Raw genomic sequence first — 22,676 nt, 5'->3', positions numbered from 1 at the left:
GATCACAAACGTTATCCAAACACTTCATACAGGGTATCCACATAAAAAATATACCGAGATAAAAATACTTAAAAACTACTTATATATGGGGAAGAGAAACATCTCTCTAGAAAGGGCAAAATGTCCTCTGTGCAATGGTATACAGCTTGTGATGTTATTGACACAGGTGAGTGAACAAACTAGACCGATGTTAAAGGGGCCGAATCGGCAATGTGACATGTTTGCATATATGATTAACGAGCTCAACCATGCAAGTGAGTGGAATACGAAATGACTTTGCTTCAAGAATACATTATTGAAAGGAATGTATACCTCGATCAATCTAATCTGCTTTGTTTTTGCTACTTACCTAATAAGTTTAATGTGTTGTGCCTGCCACATGGCCACCATTCCTGTCAATGCACATCTGACATCTCCGTAACATGTCCCTTACTGCTCGTCTGATCATTTCAGGGTCTCGATGGAGATCACTGAATTCTTCAATCATCCTTGCACGCAACTCCTGAATGTTGGCTAGGAGTGTAGTGAAAATTTTGTTTTGCAGGTAACCCCACAAAGTGAAAACGCATGGTGCCAAATCTGGCGAACGGAGCTGCTATTCGACTTCATTGTAAAAAGAAATTTCTCTGTTCCTTAAACGTTCTGCCAGACGTTGCCTCACAGCAACTAGTCTGTAAGGTAGGGCGCCATCCTGAGCCCACCACACCCTCCTGAAAGCTCCACATCGTTGTCTCTGTAGGAGGTCTGTTCAAATGCCTGTACCAGAGATCCATTAATTAGATGCAAATAGTCCTGTCCATTTAAATTTCCTTGGAAGCAAAATGGTCCTAATAATGATCCATTGCCACACAATCCAACCCAGGCATTCATCCCCTCCCTGCTCGTGTGTAGATTATAGGACGCATCTGCAGGTGGATTACAACGTTCAGCATACAAGTGCTCGTTATAAAGTTTGAACTGTTAGGTTCATGCAAAAATCTTCCTAGTCTCCAATAATAAAAACTTGCTGAAACTGTTCATCCCTGTTACATTTATCCACCAACCACCGTGAAAATGTCACTCTTCTGTCATAATCTGCTGGCAGGAGTTGATGCTGAAGATGGATTCGCTAGGGATGCAGTTGTAATTCCATTCTTGTGATGTTGTTGAATGTGGTATACCACTACCGTTTCTCCTGCTGCTGATCCTTGGGATTCTTTCAACAGCTTCTTTCATTAATTTGATCTTTTCCTGAGACCTTCCAGTTCTTGGACGTCAAGATCGACCTGTGTTACTGTTTCAAATTGTGCCGTGTTCGCCGTACTGGTTTTTTTAAACATATTTCAAGACAGTCCGTTTTGTTGGCGGTTTCCTGTCCTGAAAACGAATGCTCAGGCTGATGGCATTTTCAGTTGCAACGTAGCTTTTTGTTTCATGGTACGTCTGGACAACAAATGCCCTCTGCTCAGTTTTTAACCGGACCATGTTTACCTCTGAAGTGCAAGTTGTCTACAGCACGCAATGCTTCTGCTGCATCCAGTAATCACATTACACAATGCAGGTAGGATGATCATTCATGTGTTGCAAAGGTAAAAGCGTTTGGCCTTCACCCTGCATGGTGACTTTCGTTATTCAAAATATGCAACTGGTCACAGTTCTTAAAGCAAAGACATTTGGTATTCTGCACACTTGCTGGGTTGAGCCTCGTTAATCAAATATGCAAACTTGTCACAGTGCTGATTTCAGTACCCTTGACATTGTTCCAGTTTGTTCACTCATCTGTGTCAAGAACATCACAAGCTCTACTGCAGAGGGCATTCTGCCCTTTCTGGAGATATATTTCTCTTTCCTAATTATAAAGTAGTTTTGCCATTACAGTAACGTTTATTTCGGTATACTTTTTATGTGGACACCCTGTATTGACATGAAAATTACGTATAAAGTGGAACCTATATACCCCAATAAAATGTACAAAGTGTAGTGCACACATGTATATTGTGCACAAAGCAATGGAGATACCCCTGTTCAAATTTGAATAGCATTGCAGTTTGGTTCATGAATATGGAAATCATATTAATTAGTATACAATCCAAAATGTCCAAATCTCTACTTAAATTGCTGAAAAGGAAGGGAAAATCGTACAATCGTCAATAAAGCCGTAGTACGTGTATTCACGTTATTTAAATCTTATTCCTAATGGTTTGTTTAAAATAACAATCTACCGCATACATTCCGATTTAGTTATCGCTAATTCACAATGATTAGTCACATGAAGACAGTCCAAATGCGACGAAATTGCAGTTTGATGCAGTATTTACTTTAAGTGTGTTTTTAATGATCTTGTGAATGTTGTCTTTGTCAGTCACCTGCGATCACTGCTGTCATAATGAACAGGTGCTTGGAACGGACAGAACTGATTTGATTTAGAGGTAGCCAAACTGCTACGATTTGGTCAGTGACTGGGTGCACTAATAAACATCACAATGATCATGTGATTACTTGTTTTTTTGTCAAACGTTCTAGCGATTTAATTGTTTGTTTGTTTGTTTGTTTGTTTGTTTGTTTGTTTGTTTGTCTGTCTGTCTGTCTGTCTGTCTGTCTGTCTGTCTGTCTGTCTGTCTGTCTGTCTGTCTGTCTGTCTGTCTGTCTGTCTGTCTGTCTGTCTGTCTGTCTGTCTGTCTGTCTGTCTGTCTGTCTGTCTGTCTGTCTGTCTGTCTGTCTGTCTGTCTGTCTGTTTTCCTTTCGTACATAGACCTATAAAAACAACTTTAGTACGTCGAACAAGTTTCCTTTTTGAAAATCTTTGCGTAGTGTCGACTTTGAATTCAATATTATTACTTTAAAAGTAATAATTAATCCAGGTACGTATACAGCTGCCCTTTCATTCCCTGAATAAGACACTCCATGAACCTTTTCACCAGGCTCTTGCAGTACCAACATGTTTACCTGTCGGAATTTGGGCGGCTGTGTTGATGCTTCCATGTTGTGCGATGGCCAGCACGATTGCACCGACGGGTCGGATGAAGGCAAATGCGGTACAGACGTTTACTTATAATACCACATTACTGTATGTATGTCAGGGTCATTCAGCGTCAAATCAAACACTTTCCCGTGTCAGTCTGTCTCACAGATATTCTTAAAATTTGCTCTATTAATTTGGTTTATTTGCAAAACCAAGACCCATTTGCAGCGTTCTGGGAATTCATGAGTTTAATACTATTCATTGAACTTTGGACTGTCCAATTTTCCAACTTCGACCTCCTATTATATTGGACAGAGAAGATTTTTGTCTTCAAGCTTTTAATCCTCTTGTTGTATAATGAAAATAAATAAATGCTGAACTTTGACCCCTCCGGGCAGAAAAATGAATTTTATTGAAATTGTGCCTAACGGAAGCTTGCAAAATAGATGGGATCACATGACCAGAAGCACTTAAACTTGGGTTTGGAGTTTCTCAGACAACCAGTTTCCGTTTTGAAATAAATCGCAAGTGAAGTAAAGCACACTGATAGGGCCTGCCCCATGTTATTTTCCCATGGCGCATGCGCAGAATGATTTCTTGCTACGAGTTTTTGTGTTTTCATGTTTGCTTATTCTTTCAACACCAACTTACTTATTAACTCAATGTTAATGTTAGGTGCTAACGTAAGCAGTCATGATATGAAACATATGAACTCTACATCTAGTTTGGTGGGAGAAGATATATTCATCTAACTGAAGCACAAAAGCACGACCATTCATAGCGCTTTTATCCAAGGCATTTCTGTTATTTTATATCCATGTACCATTTGTTGAGAAATACACGATATTCCTTTCCCCACACTTTTAACCGTTCAGAGCCATGTGGAACAGACGTCATTCACCTATCATCTGGTCCCTACATCCTCTCTTCAATCGGATATCCCGCCAACTATCCACACATCATCCACTGTTTGTGGCATGTTTACGCGGAAAACGACTACGATGTGTTGGTCGTGTTCCACGATTTCAAAACTGAAAAAAAAATCGACATACTTTCCATCAGCAACGGGTTTGATTCAGTGGAGATATCTGGAGAAATGTATCCGGAAAGGATGTCGTTTTTTTCTGAAGACATCTGGATTGATTTTCGGTCGGATTATTCGTATTCGTTTAGAGGATTCAACCTCACACTACAAGAGGTTAAATCGGGTGAGTCGACAGGTGTAAAGTAGCACCTGTCTTTCAATCTGTAACTGTCAGTCAGCCTGTCTGTCAGTGTGTTCTTTTCTTTAAAGTTGTTCATAATGTTGTACATAATGCTGTATTTTATCATAGCATTCGAAATCTTCCTACTTAAAGTCATTCACGCTGAGAGGTTTTTATAATATTGTATGGGCCTAAATGCACAATATTGTGGTTAATTGTGATTATGCTGATGTCATATAATGCTTTTTTGGCTTTGGAAAGCATCTTGTACTGACGCAGAAGTGAATTGTAGCAGCACTGCTTTGCTTTACTGCATCTCCGAGCATAGAGTCTGCGATTGCGCTATCGACTGTCCCGATGAAACCGATGAGTCCAACTGCACAGGTAAATTCTGGGAGCTGCATGTCAATTCTTTCAGCCCAAATCCAACACTGAAGTTGAACAATAAATCTTCACAACATGTAGAGCAGCTAGGCTTTGACCTTGAGTTCACGCGATAGAGCCTGAAAGTAAAAGGTCAGGCAGCAAGCTTCCGGAGCCCTCGAGTGGTATGGTGTACTATGGTGTACTATTTACGACACACATTTCTCTCACTCTCTAGCCTCCCTCCAGGCGACGCAACTACACGACACCATGGCATCACGGCTCCCTTGCGTCGTGCCGTCGGGTCGAACCATAGCCTTCTTGCCATTATGTTTGTATGGCAAGTAATGGCAAGAAGGCGACAGTGCGACCCGACGGCACGACGCAAGGGAGCCGTCCTGCCGTCGCGTCGTGTAGTTGCATCACCTGGAGGGAGGCTAAAGAGAGAGAGAAATGTTTGTCGTAAATAGTACACCATACCATACGCACGTTCCTCTTATGGGGATTTTACATTGGGCCGTCCTATAACGTTGGATATTTTCTGGAAGAATAATTCCTAACTGAAACCACCCCATGAAAGACTCATGTCGGAATTTTACCTTTGTCTTCTTCATGTAATATTTAGGAAAATTCACCTAGAGATTGGTAAAAAATAAATTTTCTTAACGACCTTTCACGGCTGGCGATGTTGTACCTAAGTCTACATGTTAATGCACGTTTGTTTTCACTACCTGTGCTTCCGTGAAAACGAGATTGTACAACGTTGCAAAGATTTACCCAATGGGTTCCAGATTCCATTGAGTTCACATCACGCAGCAAAGGTTTGATAAAAGAATAGAATCTTAAATTCGTAATTGAAGTAGAATATTGCTTTAAGTTCATTACCTATAAATTATAAGGCTATATAAAATATTTTCGGTTTATATCGGTTTGTATTTCGGCTGTTACCAACGGACTACGATAATATTTCAAACCATAAATGTTCATCTTCGTACAAGAGTGCCTCATTGCACTGTTCGTCATGTATTTTAGATTTTCGGAATTCATGGGTCAGTTTTTGGCTGATACTGTTGATATTATCTTGCGTTCAGTCCTGTGACGGTTTTTGGTGCTCACATTTGAGATATTTTGTACTGGCTTCTGATAAGCTTGTGATTGTGTCATTGTCAGCACAACTAAGTTAGGAATGTATCAAGGTTGATTACAGTGGATGGGTTAATGTTCTTGGAAATACAAATGTTCTTTTACGGGACTCTCTTTGAAAGAGGTTTCTTAATAAATATTATTTTTGCCTAACTTTGGCCTTATTGCATTGAAAAAGAGGTCATGTGATGGGATCACAATGACCAGAAGCACTTAAAGTTTGGTTTTGAGTTTCTCATAAAACTGGTTTTAGCACGTTTTGAAGTATATCGTAAGTAAAGCACAGTGATAGGGCCTACCCCGTCTTATTTTCCCATGGCGCATGCGCAGAATGATTTCTTGCTCCGAATTTTTGTGTTTTCATGTTTGCTTGTTCTTTGAACACCAACTTACTTATTAACTCAACGTTGGGTGCTTACGTAAGCAGTCATGATATGAAAGATGTGAACTCTACATCTAGTTTGGTGGGAGAAGATATATTCATCTAACTGAAGCACAAAAGCACGGCCATTCATAGCGCTTTTATCCAAGGCATTTCTATTATTTTATATCCATGTACCATTTGTTGAGAAATACACGATATTCCTTTCCCCACACTTTTAACCGTTCAGAGCCATGTGGAACAGACGTCATTCACCTATCATCTGGTCCCTATATCCTCTCTTCAATCGGATATCCCGCCAACTATCCACACAACGCCCACTGTTTGTGGCATGTTTACGCGGAAAACGACTACGATGTGTTGGTTGTGTTCCACGATTTCAAAACTGAAAACAAATTCGACATACTTTCCATCAGCAACGGGTTTGATTCAGTGGAGATATCTGGAGAAATGTATCCGGAAAGGATGTCGTTTTTTTCTGAAGACATCTGGATTGATTTTCGGTCGGATTATTCGTATTCGTTTAGAGGATTCAACCTCACACTACAAGAGGTTAAATCGGGTGAGTCGACAGGAGTAAAGTAGCACCTGTCTTTCAATCTGTCACTGTCAGTCAGCCTGTCTGTCAGTGTGTTCTTTTCTTTAAAGTTGTTCATAATGTTGTACATAACGCTGTATTTTATCACAGCATTCGAAATCTTCCTAATTAAAGTCATTCACGCTGAGAGGTTATTTATAATATTGTACGGGCTTAAATGCACAATATTGTGGTTAATTGTGATTATGCTGATGTCATGTAATGCTTTTTTGGCTTTGGAAAGCATCTTGTACTGACGGAGAGGTGAATTGTAGCAGCACTGCTTTGCTTTACTGCATCTCCGAGCATAGAGTCTGCGATTGCGCTATCGACTGTCCCGATGAAACCGATGAGTCCAACTGCACAGGTAAATTCTGGGAGCTGCATGTCAATTCTTTCAGCCCAAATCCAGCACTGAAGTTGAACAATAAATCTTCACAATATGTAGAGCAGCTAGGCTTTGACCTTGAGTTCACGCGAAAGAGCCTGAAAGTAAAAGGTCAGGCAGCGAGCTTCCGGAGCCCTCGCGCGGTATGGTGTACTATTTACGACATACATTTCTCTCCCTCTCTAGCCTCCTTCCAGGCGATGCAACTACACGACACGATGGCAAGACGGCTCCCTTGCGTCGTGCCGTCGGGTCGCACCGTCGCCTTCTTGCCATTTCGTTTGTACACACACGTATGGTGTACAATTTACGACAAACATTTCTCCCTCTCTCTTGCCTCCCTCCAGGCGACGCAACCAGACGACACGACGGCTCCCTTGCGTCGTGCCGTCGGATCGAACCGTAGTCTTCTTGCCATTACGTTTGTACACACACGACGCGTTGTGGCTCATGTTATTTATTTCCTGGAGACAAGGCTGATTGTTGGTCGTGACGCTCTTTCTAATTACCTTTGATTAAAAAAACAAACAAACCTTTTCTTCAACAATTCACTCTTAATGAAAACACCAAGTTAGAAAGTAACCATGAAAAGGAACAATAACCTGCTACCTATACGCTCTTTGCACGCTACCGCCATAGGCATGCAGAGCTTCGATCTGGCAGCTTTTTCCGTGTATGTTGGAAAGTAATTTGGGGCATGATGTTGCGTTAGTTCTTCTACCATGTATACTATACGATTGGACAATATTTCAAAAGCTGTCAGTTCAAGGCTCTGCATGCCCATGGCGGGAGCGTACAAAGAGCAAATGCCATGTCCTGGGTGCATGCAGTCCACTATTCAAGTAAGAATTCTGCTCAGCTCATTGGCATTAAAAGCCCAGCATTTTTCTGAAAAAAGAAGATTGTTTGGCCCCCGAAATGGTGAGATTGTGTAAATCGTTGCCAGAATCAACTGCCTGGGTCTTTGAGCTATCCTGTGAGAGCAGAATGGCTAAAAACTACAACTGAAAAATGGTTTTAAGTGGTCGAGAAGGTTGAGGGTTGCCACTTGAAAAATGGCTGCAATCAGACTTCGGAAAAATCACTTTTTGGGGGTGATTTTGTTTTGTTGGAATAATTAAGAATGTAATTGGTTAGCCCACAATAAATTAAAAAGAAATCGAAAGATTAGGGACCGGACAATAATTTTATTTTTGTTTCAGCAATCTCATGGATGTTGGTAAACATGTTATTGGGCCCTGAACAGTGCCGATTTACACTGTTTTCAATGGGGCTTGAATTAGTGGACTGTACCCTACTATTCAAGTACCGGGGCGGAAATGAAAGAAATCAGTAAAGGCGCCCTCTATAAACACCAAGAAACAAAGGGCAACAGCACACGACGCGTGGCGTGGCGTCGTGCGTCGTGTCGTGCGTCGCGTCGTGCTTCAGGCGACATAATAGGCGACGCGACGCACGACGGTACGACGCGACGGGCGACGGAAGGAGCGACGTTTAGGCGACAAAAAAATGCAACATAGAAAGGACCTACGGCAGCACGACGCAAGGTAGCCGTCGTGCCGTTGCGTCGTGTAGTTGCGTCGCCTGGAGGGAGGCTAAAGAGAGAGAGAAATGTTTGTCGTAAATAGTACACCATACCATACGCACAGTCCTCTTATGGGGATTTTACATTGGGCCGTCCTATTACGTTGGATATTTTCTGGAAGAATAATACCTAACTGAAACCACCCCATGAAACACTAATGTCGGGATTTTCACTTTGTCTTCTTCATGTAATATTTAGGAAAATTCACCTGGAGATTGGTAAAATATAAATTTTCTTAACGACCTTTCACGGCTGGCGATGTTGTACCTAAGTCTATATGTTAATGCACGTTTGTTTTCACTACCTGTGCTTCCGTGAAAACGAGATTGTATAACGTTGCAAAGATTTACTCAATGGGTTCCAGATTCCATTGAGCTTACATCACGCAGCAAAGGTTTGATAAAAGAATAGAATCTTAAATTCGTAATTGAAGTAGAATATTGCTTTAAGTTCATTACTTATAAATTATAAGGCTATATAAAATATTTTGATAGGTTTGTATTTTGGCTTTTACGGACGGACTACGATAATATTTCAAACCATAAATGTTCATCTTTGAACGAGAGTGCCTCATTGCACTGTTCGTCATGTATTTTAGATTTTCGGAAGTCATGGGTCAGTTTTTGGCTGATATTGTTGATATTATCTTGCGTTCTGTCCTGTGACGGTTTTTGGTGCTTACATTTGAGATATTTTGTACTGGCTTCTGATAATCTCGTGATTGTGTCATTGTCAGCACAACTAAGTTAGGAATGTATCAAGGTTGATTACAGTGGATGGGTTAATGTTCTTGGAAATACAAATGTTCTTATACAGGACTCTTTGAAAGAGGTTTCTTAATAAATATTATTTTGGCCTTACTTTGGCCTTATTGTATTGAAAAAGAGGTCATGTGATGGGATCACAATGACCAGAAGCACTTAAAGTTTGGTTTTGAGTTTCTCATAAAACTGGTTTTAGCACGTTTTGAAGTAAATCGTAAGTAAAGCACAGTGATAGGGCCTACCCCGTCTTATTTTCCCATGGCGCATGCGCAGAATGATTTCTTGTTCCGAGTTTTTGTGTTTTCATGTTTGCTTATTCTTTCAACACCAACTTACTTATTAACTCAATGTTAATGTTAGGTGCTAACGTAAGCAGTCATGATATGAAAGATATGAACTCTACATCTAGTTTGGTGGGAGAAGATATATTCATCTAACTGAAGCACAAAAGCACGGCCATTCATAGCGCTTTTATCCAAGGCATTTCTATTATTTTATATCCATGTACCATTTGTTGAGAAATACACGATATTCCTTTCCCCACACTTTTAACCGTTCAGAGCCATGTGGAACAGACGTCATTCACCTATCATCTGGTCCCTACATCCTCTCTTCAATCGGATATCCCGCCAACTATCCACACAACGCCCGCTGTTTGTGGCATGTTTACGCGGAAAACGACTACGATGTGTTGGTCGTGTTCCACGATTTCAAAACTGAAAACAAATTCGACATACTTTCCATCAGCAACGGGTTTGATTCAGTGGAGATATCTGGAGAAATGTATCCGGAAAGGATGTCGTTTTTTTCTGAAGACATCTGGATTGATTTTCGGTCGGATTATTCGTATTCGTTTAGAGGGTTCAACCTCACACTACAAGAGGTTAAATCGGGTGAGTCGACAGGTGTAAAGTAGCACCTGTCTTTCAATCTGTCACTGTCAGTCAGCCTGTCTGTCAGTGTGTTCTTTTCTTTAAAGTTGTTCATAACGTTGTACATAACGCTGTATTTTATCATAGCATTCGAAATCTTCTTAATTAAAGTCATTCACGCTGAGAGGTTATTTATAATATTGTACGGGCTTAAATGCACAATATTATGGTTAATTGTGATTATGCTGATATCATGTAATGCTTTTTTGGCTTTGGAAAGCATCTTGTACTGACGGAGAGGTGAATTGTAGCAGCACTGCTTTGCTTTACTGCATCTCCGAGCAAAGAGTCTGCGATGGAGCTATCGACTGTCCCGATGAAACCGATGAGTCCAACTGCACAGGTAAATTCTGGGAGCTGCATGTCAATTCTTTCAGCCCAAATCCAACACTGAAGTTGAACAATAAATCTTCACAACATGTACAGCAGCTAGGCTTTGGACCTTGAGTTCACGTGATAGAGCCTGAAAGTAAAAGGTCAGGCAGCGAGCTTCCGGAGCCCTCGCGGTTATCCTATGCGGATTTTACATTGCGCCGTCCAGTATCACGTTTGATAATTTTGGAAGAATGATTCCTAACTGAAACCTCCCCATGAAACAATCATGTCGGAATTTTACCTTTGTCTTCCTCAAGTTTTATTTAGGAAATATCACAAAGAGATGCACGTTTGTTTACACTCCCCGTGCTTCCGTGAAAACAAGATTGTACAACGTTGCATAGATTTACCTACCTACAGTCGATGGGTTCCAGATTCCGTTGAGTTGACTTTACACAGTTGTTGTAAGCAAAGGTTAAATAAAAGATTGGAATCTTTCGTAATTGAAGTAGAATATTGCTTTAAGTTTATTACTTTAAATTACTTCTAAACTATAAAAGTATATAAAATATTTTGATCTGTTTTATTTCGACTTTTACCGACGGACAACCATATATATATTTCAAACCATAAATGTTGATCTGCGTACGAGACTGCCCCATTGCACTGCTCGTCATGTATTTAGATTTTTGGAAGTGATGGGTTGGTTTTTGGCAGGATATTTATATTTAGGTCAGGGGATTTTTCAGTTTCTATAAATTGATATACTGGCAAATATTTTCCAATACCCTATTTCCAAATTTGATTTTTTTAAAGAAGTAACTGAACAAAAAAATTACAAATTCTAAAACCTTTGCACGTTATTTTTCCTATCCAATGGTTTCAGAAGCGCGCCATCAGGGGTCACCTTTCAGGCTCTATTGTGTGTGAATGTGCGCGTCCGCAGTGGAACAAGTCCACTTTATAAATAGGGGTGTGCGATTTAAACTCCTTGAGAGTGAGGATATAACACACAAGTGTACATATATATCCTAATGGCCTTGGTCTGATTGTCCTGTTTCATTTTATATTTTATATTTTTTCACAACAGTTTGAAAATATACCGCCAATAACTTGCACTTAGGTGTACACGCATTTACCTACACTGAAAATGTAGGTAAATGCGTGTACACCTAAGTCGGTAGCGTCCGACAAGACTGGCACGCCAACATGTCTTGGTCATACTATCGAGGCTAGAAATGCCACTTCTTTACACAATCATTACAGCTCGTTCTTATAGTTTTTCATCACAAAAATACCTGACAAGAATTACCAATACTTAGCCTTCTAACCATTATATAATAATACTTTTCTAACGAATCCTGAGAGGGCCAATTTGTCTGGCAAATACCGCGGAGAACACCCACGTTGTGGAACAACGGAAATCCGTCCACCGTAGGTTTTAATGCAGAATTCAACAGCTTCGCTGATGGAACCTTTTCCTTTATGGTCTTTTTGGCTATGGGAGATTTCGTCCACCTGGCATAAGGTTTATATCAAGAGATTCCTTAGGGTTTACTCCTTATTGTAGCGTGAGAACGAAGAGATTAGCTGAGTTGGCTATGGACTTGCGCATGTTCAAAGTCCAAAGAGTGCTCTAAATCGAGTAAAAAAGAGACTCGCACATTGAACTTCGCTGTGGTGTCTACGTTGACGAGACTCAATTTGGATATTAATAATATAAGTTTGGAATCATGTTAAACAACATGAACTAGTCTCTTATACGCTGAAAGAACGAAATTAATACACTGTAAAATAGTGCTGTTAAATGAGCAGTATTATACTGTATTATTGCAACATTGATCTACTTTAAACGAAGTTTACAGTAAACAAACGTGTTTGTTACACGTATTTACTGTGCTTTTGTGAATGCAGTATAATACTGTATATTTAACAGTAATGTTTTACAGTGTAAAGTTTGACCTCAATTTGCATACTGACATAAGTGGGACGTTGCTACTTTTGCCAAGTAATTTTGTGGTTTTCCATTCTTTACGAGAGTATTTGACATTAGTCTGACAAATGTTTGTGCTTTTTGGATGTAGTTTTACACGGAAATGCGAACCATCGCCTAAACATATAAGTCGAACGTGAAAAATGAAAAATCTTACTTTTTCATGCTCCAACCATGATTGCCAGTGCACTTTAAAAATGGAAATAAAGTTCTGCTTTGATCAAGTCTTTTGAAGTATGTGTACGAGGTATGTGTATCATATACGTAATTATATTTGAAAGTTATACCTAAATACACATGTAAAATGAACCCATGATCAATGAAACGGTAGCTTGCTGTGTCGAATGTCGCGTCAAATTAATGTAATTAATTGAGATAAGATGAGTTACTGTTACTGTTTTTACAGTTGGTTACTGTCCAATAAATGACAGCTATTTATACCGTAAGAAAAATTACTGTAGATCATTAACAGTATTCTACTGGCGCCCGTGCTGCCAGTAAAGTACTGTGAGAAGATGTGAATTAAAATTACTCTACAAGAGCCTAGTTATTCGTTCGTTTTCAGATTGTATTACACAGTGACTGTGGTTGTTCCCAGACGTGTTCCTTGTGTTGTGGCTACGAATTCAATTGTTTACCCATAATGAATTGCAGAGAATCTTGTTACTGTCTCCTTCGACTCGACTGAAGAAAATTTCACATCTCAAAGCACGTGTGTTTGCTGCACAAATTTCACCCCGCGCTGGTCAAAATGTCACTCTGGCATTACTTAAATAGGAAAATGCTTCCATTTTTCAGGAAAACTCTTCACTCTTCCTAAAACAGCCAAAAATTTCATATCAGTTGTGGAGTAGAAAAATAATTATAAACCATCAACTTATTCTTTCTCTCACCTCATCTCTAGGATGATAATCTCGTGATTGTGTCATTGTCACCACAACTAAGTTAGGAATGAGTCAAGAATGATTACAGTGGATGGGTTAATGTTCTTGGAAATTCTTTTGGTTTTCTTCGCTGCGATACTCAGATTAACCCTTTGTTTCCTGCCTACGGCACTGGGGTAAATGGGCTGCCTTTCATGTACTTATCAAATATGTATCGAACATAACAGAGGCACATGGCATTCCATTCCACATGATCGCCCACGAGGTCAGATTGGCTGCAGTGCAACAAGTGATTGTGAAGCTTCATAACTTTGATAGTTTTACATGACTGCCCTTAATCCAGATCTGAATAAAATTGAGTAGGGCCTTTGGCTTCATACATTTGCAAGATGGTTCGTCCACAGTTTACACCTCAACAGCGTGCATTCATTGTGAATGAATACCATGATCCTAGGCGTTTTCGAATGTTCGGTGTCCCTCGTGAGCAACGGTCTGCAAAATGTGAATAAGTACAAGGCAACAGGAACAAGTCATAACCTGAATAAGGAGGCGTCCGGTAGACAACGAAGAGGACGTTCTGCAGCTAACACCGCGGCGGCTCCAAACATGCTTAACCAACAACAAGAAGCCCGCCGGAGAATCAGTGCTCGCAGGAATGGACTTGAGTTACCCTCAGCAACTTTCAATCGGATCACTCAGATGATAAGGCGCCATTAATTTTCGCCAGGTGATCCACCCCGACGACGACGTTTTTGTTAATGGTTGCTGCAACCACATTACAACTTTTTTGGAAGACCTTGTAATTGGTGACGAGTCAGGATTTGCTCTGAACGGAATGGTAAATACTCACATCCGCGAGTACCAGCCACGTGGACAGCGCCCACTCGACTTTGACTACCAGCGAAGGGATGATCGCCACAAGTTGACCCTCTGGATGGTCTTGTTTGAAATGGTTCAATTGTTGGCCCGTATTTTTTGGCCAGAACATAGACGGTGAACATTATTTGCAAATGTTGAATGAACACGTTGTTCGTACTCTCGTGGAATGCCGCGTTTTCGTCTTCAGCGAAATGGTCGGTTGGCACGTGCTTGGTGGGCTCAAGATGGTGCACCCCCACATCGGAGGAGAACAGTAACGGGTCGGCTAACAGAGCTCTTTGGTGACCGAGTTATTGCTCTGAACCGCCAAGTGGAATGGCCCCTAAGGTCACCTGATTTAACGCCACTGGACTTTTTTTGTGTGGGGACATTTCAAATCCAAACTGTATGTTATGCCTCCACGTGACCTCCACGACACTGATCAGCGTATCAGAGCCGAAGTTAACAACCTGAGAAGAGATCGAGCAATGGTCAGGCAAGCTGTACACGATATGAGACACAGAGCGCAAGTTTGTATCAGACGAGACGGGGGTCACGTTGAATACTATAAAGTGGAACAGGGTAGATGACTTGCTCCTCGTAATATCCTCTTTAGGATGTGTTTGGGTTGTGATTACTTGGACACCATGGTGCCACTTTTCTACACATTCCCATCATACCCACTGTTCAAATGTATTTGGTAGGAAACAAAGGGTTAATCTGAGTATCACAGCGAAGAAAACCAAAAAATCGTGCATTGCAACACAATTTAACACTCTCCATCCCATTTAGACCCTTTAATTTTTTGAAGGTAAAAAAAATTGCCCCTTCAGCAAAGGGCCTGTGTTCAGTCATGCGTGCAGTTATGTAATAAATAATTGGTATGGACCGAAGCAGGACATCCATATCAACATAGGCACACAACCAAATTTCATGGAGATATTCAATTGTAAATTTGGTGGGTACTTGTTGGAGAGTCTACTTTTTTTGATACACCATGTAGAGGAACCGGTGCTGCGGAATTTTCGTGAAGACAAATAAGCTATTTGCAGTTACTCTGGAGTTAGCATTTCTTTTCTTCTTTTTTCTCCTCATAGTTTTCATAGTTGTAAATTGTGTCACAGGTTATCTATTTTTGAACTTTTATACCAGGATTTTTAGGACCTTGTTTTCTCCATTTTTAGGCATTTGCAGCGACACCCTTATTGATGCTGGAAACAGTTCCCATGCAATATTGTCGCCATTGTTTAATGAAGGTCTCTACCCTGATCTAACTGAGTGTGTGTGGCGAGTTACGACGAAGCCACCAGCCAATATCCAGCTCAACATTCACTCCTTCAGTTTGGAGGAGCATTTTGACTTTTTGTTTATCGGGATCGGCCACGACATCCAAGGCGAAAAGGTGGCTATCCTAACCGGGACAACTAAAATATCGACCATTTTGATTCAGACCAACCACATTTGGCTACATTTGTCAACAGACTACATCATTGGTGATACAGGATTCAACATTACCGTAAAAGCAGCCGGTAAGAAATTTTTAAGTGGCTTCTGAAAACTTGGGGTCCTGTACAAAAGAACACTGGTACACTGGTGTGAGGTTACAGCCCGGGCATATAGACGATATGTCTTTGTGTTTGTTATTGAACAGTTATTGACTGCTGTGATACGAGATGTAATGTTTCAACACCCGAGGACTAATAGCACTTCCAGCGTCAGCAATTCCCCTCAGGCCCGTCCCCAAGGGTGTTAAAGCAGCATTTTCCACATCATAGCAGTCAATAATTTTTGTAACACCTCTTCCTTGAATTCTCTGCAACATTTTCCTCACCTAAAGGTTTTAAGATGGCTACGATGAAAAGCCTCTATATACACTTATCATTTTCCTGCTCCTTTGATTATTCAGAGCACCACACGCGAACGCCCTCGCCTTAAAGGTTGCACGGAACTTTATCGAGCCTAAAAGTTTACCCCTTATGGCGCTCTTCCGGAACCCTTGAATAGTAAAAATAGCGTGCCAAAAATTTATGATTTGTAATATTTTTTCGTTTGGTTACTTCTTAAGAATCATTCCTCCTGATATTAATGATAAAATTACGTGATAGGGCGGCCCCATGTAAAGTCCTCTTAGGCGGACCGCGCGAGGGTTCCGGAAGCTAGCTGGGTGACGTTTTACTTTCGGGCTCTACACGGTGTCCACAAAAAAAGTATACCTGGATAAAAAATACTGTAATGGCAAAAATGATTTATATATAGAAAGAGAAATATATCTCTTGAAAGGGCAAAATGTCCTGTGTGCAATGGTATTCTGCTTGTTGTGGTATTGATACAGGTGAGTGTGATGAGTGTCAATAACGTTTGCGTTAATAATAGGCAACGCTTGGCGCAAGTGTTGACGCGCATGTGGAAAGGCGCCATACAGCGTTGACGAAACGAGTGGCTCGGGCTTAGCTTTCGCTGGTTCCCGCCATTTGAGCTGGCACAAAGCATAAAGTATTTGCTGATATTTATACTAGTAGATGCTGAACAGTAAAAGAAACATCTTATTCCTACAAATTCAAGCGTTTGCATACTCTTAGTGCTTTTACTTCTCAGTAAATGCTTTTGCTGTTTGCTTGAACTTTGTACCATTATTTTGCTAGTTTTTATTCATACGACCCATCGTTACCGCTGATTGAAAATACTCCTGCAAATTACACTCAGTGTGTCCTGCTGTTTGACCTTCATCCCCTTTACTCCGGAGATAAATGTGTGCAGTGCGATATAAACGCGAATTTTTGTCATCAATTCATTATTAAAACCCATAGACAAGCACGCTGAGGATGAATGTTCTTCCTGCCACCTACATTCCTGTGCCACAGCATGCCTCCAGTCACCTGCCTACTGCGATGGCGTTGTAGATTGCACTGAAAAAGAGGACGAACAAAATTGCGGTAGGTAAAAAAAGTTAGACATTGCTTCACAAATTTCTCTTGTTCTCTGCCTAGGACCGAAATAATGCATTGCCGTCTATAGGCAAAAGAGAGAAAAACTCACTCTCTAAAAGAGTGAGTCTCTTATAAAGCTACTCCCAAGGATTGAAAACCACTCAAAAAGAGGAGCCATCAGCTTTTTTAATTGTCATTTATGGCTCCTCAGTAGAGTGAAAATTTCACTCCTCTTGAGTGGTTTTCAAAATTTTTAGATTGGTTTGTACTCATTTTCTGGTTTTTTTTTTACTCTGTTGGAATGGTTTTATAGAGGATTTGCTGTTTTGAGTGTGAGTTTTTTAACTCTTGCCTTTAATGACTGTGGCTCCTTGACAGAGTGGACATTTCTTTCTTCTTAAGTGGTTTCATGAGGAAGTCACTCTTTTTTAGAGTGATTTCTTCACCCTTTTGCATTTATAGAGCACACCATCAAATGAATTTGAAAATTATTCCAAGACATATCAGAAAATTTTATATCATAGGACTCAGTAAAGGCCGTAATTACTGCCAACCAAAGATATGATTTCTTCTTCCTCAGTGAATGTAACTTGCGGAGCGAACCAATTCCTGTGTCCGCGGACGAAGCAATGCGTGCCGCATGAGATGTTATGCGATGGAAAGGCAGACTGTATTCAGTTTGGTGATGATGAAGATAACTGTGGTAATGCCAAACAAATTGATCATTGTTATTCTCGATGAAGATCATGCATAAAAAGAAAACGACAGAGGCCATTAGTAAAGTTATCTTGTACTTGAATGTCTGCATGTTCTGTCAAAAAGGCCATACGCTTAACTATTCAGGATGTCAACGAGAACGAGTGTGATTGTTCGTCAGCTTTTAAGGTAATAACAAGAATCAGGTAGCAATGAATAATGGAACACTCCATGGACCTCATTCCGTGTGTCTTGTTGAGACCAGCTTTATTCGGTATTTTAAGGCCAAAAGTTTAAAATGTAGCATTTTGACTTCTGAAATATGAACCTGCAAACGGGTAATAGATCTAGATGACATCATAAAGTCACTGCACTTTGACCAATTTCCTCTGAGTCTAATATTGTGTCCACACCCCCCCCCTTTCCTTTCAGATATCCATGGTCGCCCAGATGGTTGTGAAAGCTTCATGGTGAAAGAAATACTTGGCGTGAAGTGCAAACAGGGCTGGAATACTACCACCATTCATCAACTCGTTAAGAGGACTTATTCTCTGTAAATGCACTATATTCTTAAAGCCGTATTCCATCTACGCCTTTGGGCAGTCGGTCAAGTGACTTGGTGGGGTTCGGGAGACACGTATCCCCCGAGGGATTGTCCTGCTCCTGGATCCCCCTCCCCTATTTGAAATTTTAGAATATACACAAACTGTGGACAGGCCACAGTTCGTTTGATTTCGGTGTCTCTTGAAAAAAAAAAGGTGTGACCCCCTTTTGCCCCTGGAAGTTGCACCACTGAGTCCGTATATTTTAATACAGCATACCGACAGTTGATAGAAATGAACTACACTTGTACATTGTAATAACAATCTGAACACCGAAGCGTTTACGTAGGAAGGTTCATAGCAAAACTTGGTCAACTTGGCCACAAGGTTATGTGGCACTTGCCGTGGAAAAAAGACGCAAAAGCAAACAAGAGGGTATAACAAACCAATTAAGACCCGCCTATTGCGCACGTGATCTCTACCAATGCCACATTGCTAGGCTGCGTGTTCCAGCCGCGCGTATCATACGCATGTGCACACTTGTCGGACTTTGTGCACGCGTCTAACATAAATCGCCACTGTGATTGGTCAAAAAACAATGGGGTGCGTCTTACCACTGGCGTGGGAAAAAGACACATCTTGAATGCAATGCCATAAACATTTGCCCACGTTGGGCTCGCCGTTTCCAATGCTATGACCCACACGCCTCACAGTGACTTAGGTCTAGTGTTGTGGGGAAATTAATTCGAAATTGTTTGCAAATCCTTGTTTTAAATTACAAAAATCACGTTCGTTTGGTCATTGTTGACCTTTTTAATGACGGAATTTCTGACAAATGATAGTGAGATACATATAAAAAGGAAGTTTTATCTTGTACCTTGAATTATTATTGGTGTGGTTTGAAGATTGTGCCTTTGGTGCGCCAAATGTTTTAAAAGGGTAGAGTACATCGCACGAGAAGGTATTAATAATGTAACAAACACTCTGGAAAGTTGGCTCGAGGCACGCTTAGTATATACATGTATATAAATGGCAAACTGATTCGTAGTTGTATACTCCTATTCATTACACCTAAGAGCACTTTTCCATAAATGCATTTCTGTCTGTTCCATGGAGTTTTTCCAGTCCTGTGTAATTTCAGGAGGCACATTAAAGTACACGTACGCACATGGACGCGAGCACTAAAAGCTTGTCTGTCGACTAGTGCACTAATTCACACTGCAAGTTTACCATTGTACGTGTATAAACAGAATCATGTTAAGCCTATCCCCTTGCCAGCTGTTGCCACGATTCAAGTGATGCCCGTCGAAGAACTCATAATATTGGAAAAGAAGACATTAATAACCTTTCCTGCCTTTTTTTGTGTTGGCAGAGAGCTGTCTGGCGCGAACGTGGGCACCCTAGGGGAAGGACTGTTTAGAAGACTCATCCTGCTACGCTCGCTGTGAGCTCAGACGATCGACTTCAAGGATAGAGTTTGAATGTTAACGCCTTGTGACGTGCTTACGGAACCCCATAATAGGGAAAATGAAGTCCTCAGTTTTAGAACTGACAGTTATTCGTTAGTTGAAAAACATCCCGGAAAGGGGGCATTTGTAAAATATTTACCAGCATATCAATTCATAGAAACTGAAAAAACAAAATTTCACATCCAAAAATCTTAAATAACGTGACGACTAGTGTAACTAGGTGTACCCGTGCGCAGAAGTTACAGAATTATTTCATGGTATTCTTTATATTTTTTTGTAAATGTATATTCATTTTGTAAATTAAAACAGAAGACCAATGAGCTCAGCAGTTTACAGATTTTTTATAAAAATCAACTTAAAGAAATATTCTGCTTTCACGAAAAAGTCTCAAATCTAATCTGATCTGTGCTGACAAGAACTGGGTCAGGCCAACCTGACTGGATCTAAAACCCATCGATTGTGTGGCGGTAAATATCCAGAACGTAAATAACATCTCGTTCTCACTTTTATTCACAAAGTGAAAACAGCGTCCACAAAAAAGACCTCGGAATGGCAATGCCAGAAAAAAGATCGTTACTTAATGACATTTTTGTTCAACCATCTCCAGGTGACTTTTTCACAATATTAATTTGAAGAATGCAAAGAGACAGTTCTAACATGAGTGTTTCTTTGGATAGTTTCAGTTTGTACAAAAAAATCATAGAACATGACATCGCGGCTCAATTTAGAATCCCTGTTGGTGCGGCGCGAGGGTTTCGGAAGCTCGCCGGTTGACGTTTTACTTTTAGCCTCTACATGCCCTATACGCCAAATTTACTTTTATGAAAATACGCTTTGTAATATGCTATGTCATGTGAAGTGCCTGATTGTACCCATCAGATTTGTAGATACCTTTGTATGTTTGGGTTTGGCACTAAATGCCATGATACATTTCCATATAATCAGATCGTTACTGAGCCAGTAGCAGCGATCTGAACTTCACTCTTATTAAGTCTTCAAAAGTTTACCTGGGTTGTGTGGTCCGAGTGAAAACAATTGGCACGGTGATCCAACTTCAAGCAAAGAGTGTGATGTCTAAATTGAAAGTCAACGGAGGGCTGAACTGGCGGATAATAATTTTATTGGGGCCGTGTATAACAACATGGGCTGACTAAGTAATACGAAGCATGTTTTAAGTCCCTGTCTTCTGCGCGCAGAAACCCCCACGACAGCACCGTGCTTGTTCATGAGGTGCCTATGATTTCTTGCAGGTCTTTACGAAATAACAACATATCGCAGATCAAGCTCGGTGCGTTTAGTGGATTGGAGAACCTTACAGCTCTGTAAGTTATATTATTTTTTACAATACTTAATTTTAAAGATGCACCGTTAATTTTTAAAAATCAGACTGGAACCACCTGTGGAGATATACTCTCCCCGACAAAGCTCACTACCGAAGACTTTAGTGGAAGTACCGGTTAAACTGATGCATGAAAATTAATCTTTTACCTGGTTTATTATTTTCATTGGTATTTTTCTCTTCTTCCAGAGATCTGTCAGAGAACAATATCGAGGAGATGCATGGGGGAATCTTCAGCGAACTAAAAACGCTTCTAGCATTGTAAGTACTACTTCAGTCAGTGCTTGGAGATTTGCATGTGAAATATTTTTCTTTCATTAGGGAATAATTCTCTGAAAGGGCAGCTGCAATCAATTTGCCTTAAAACAAACCTTCAAAATTCACCATTCAACTTTTGTTTCATTTTCCATCGAGCAATTTACTGCCTTCTTGGTTTTTATGCTAATGAGTATTATAGATATTATATAATTTATACACATGTATATAAGTTGTGATGTCATCTCAGGAAGATAGCCTGGACATTATTTTGGTTTGTACACAAAAAGTTTTGCATATTTGTATATTTTTCTGGGCTAAAATTGTTCTTTGCTGATGCATTGTTTATGTTCACTGCAATAAGCAAGCATTAATCCCTTTCTCAGAAATGTTTTCAGTAAGTGGATTCTAGGTTAACAATATGAACAGAAAAACCTGTGCTCTGAACTAAGTTTTCCCTAGATTACATCACAGCAACAGTGTCAGTTGTCCAGGAAAGCTTGAATACTTTTAAAAGCTTCCAAGAGTGCACTTTCATTGCACTTAAGGGAATAGGAATATCAAAGAGTTTTCATTGAAGAAAAGTACATAGTTGCAGAAAGATTGTTTCTATAAGGACAGTTCATTGCAATTGCACCTTAAGATGCGCTCGCTTGCCTCGTAAGGATTCTGACACGACTAATGTCCTGATGTCTTTTGTTTGTCTCTAGGCAGGCAAAATACATGTACTTAAAGCAGGTTGTACTTCAACGACTAATAACTTGCCATATTATCGGTTAAGGTTTTTTAACCGGGGGTAATGCAACTCTTTGGGCAGCAGACACGCCCTGCAGGGCTTCCCAAGTCTTATGCGTGTCTAGATGTGTCATTTTTTTTTTAAAGATTTGCTCTTCTCAAATTCCTCAGGGCAATAAGATCAGTGCCAGTTCAGTACGTCAGAGCGAATGCATTTGCCGGCTTGACACATCTCCAGAAACTGTACGTACTTCTTCAAAGAACACATTTCCTGCGATCACACTTCTCATTCAACAATGCTACTCGACTTACAGACAATGAAAGATAAATGGATCCATGGGTCTCCATTGTCGCAAGCGCCGTGACTAATGGGAGTAGAGGAG

The 22,676-nt window shown here is 40.4% G+C and overlaps 1 protein-coding gene across 2 annotated transcripts in view; it reads left to right on the top strand.

Annotated features, from left to right (window-relative positions):
- LOC110989394 (uncharacterized) overlaps window positions 1–22,676 on the top strand; it is a 55,856-nt gene that overhangs the window by 30,086 nt on the left and 3,094 nt on the right. For both annotated transcript variants that reach the window (XM_087131256.1, XM_087131255.1), the window contains exons 9-23: window positions 2,901–3,014; window positions 3,817–4,149; window positions 4,408–4,530; window positions 6,264–6,596; window positions 6,856–6,978; window positions 9,909–10,241; window positions 10,501–10,623; window positions 15,515–15,859; window positions 17,138–17,263; window positions 17,838–17,960; window positions 18,386–18,506; window positions 19,868–19,939; window positions 21,215–21,286; window positions 21,493–21,564; window positions 22,465–22,536. In XM_087131256.1, the coding sequence (XP_086987382.1) occupies window positions 2,901–3,014; window positions 3,817–4,149; window positions 4,408–4,530; window positions 6,264–6,596; window positions 6,856–6,978; window positions 9,909–10,241; window positions 10,501–10,623; window positions 15,515–15,859; window positions 17,138–17,263; window positions 17,838–17,960; window positions 18,386–18,506; window positions 19,868–19,939; window positions 21,215–21,286; window positions 21,493–21,564; window positions 22,465–22,536 (2,485 nt within the window). The remainder of the gene's footprint in view (window positions 1–2,900; window positions 3,015–3,816; window positions 4,150–4,407; window positions 4,531–6,263; window positions 6,597–6,855; window positions 6,979–9,908; window positions 10,242–10,500; window positions 10,624–15,514; window positions 15,860–17,137; window positions 17,264–17,837; window positions 17,961–18,385; window positions 18,507–19,867; window positions 19,940–21,214; window positions 21,287–21,492; window positions 21,565–22,464; window positions 22,537–22,676) is intronic.

This window comes from Acanthaster planci, linkage group LG21, assembly GCF_054643075.1.
Source record: "Acanthaster planci isolate LZ-2023a linkage group LG21, COTS_SCS, whole genome shotgun sequence".
NCBI lineage: Eukaryota > Metazoa > Echinodermata > Asteroidea > Valvatida > Acanthasteridae > Acanthaster > Acanthaster planci.
The sequence above is the reverse complement of the archived record's forward strand: the minus strand, read 5'-3'. Positions and strand labels throughout refer to the sequence as shown.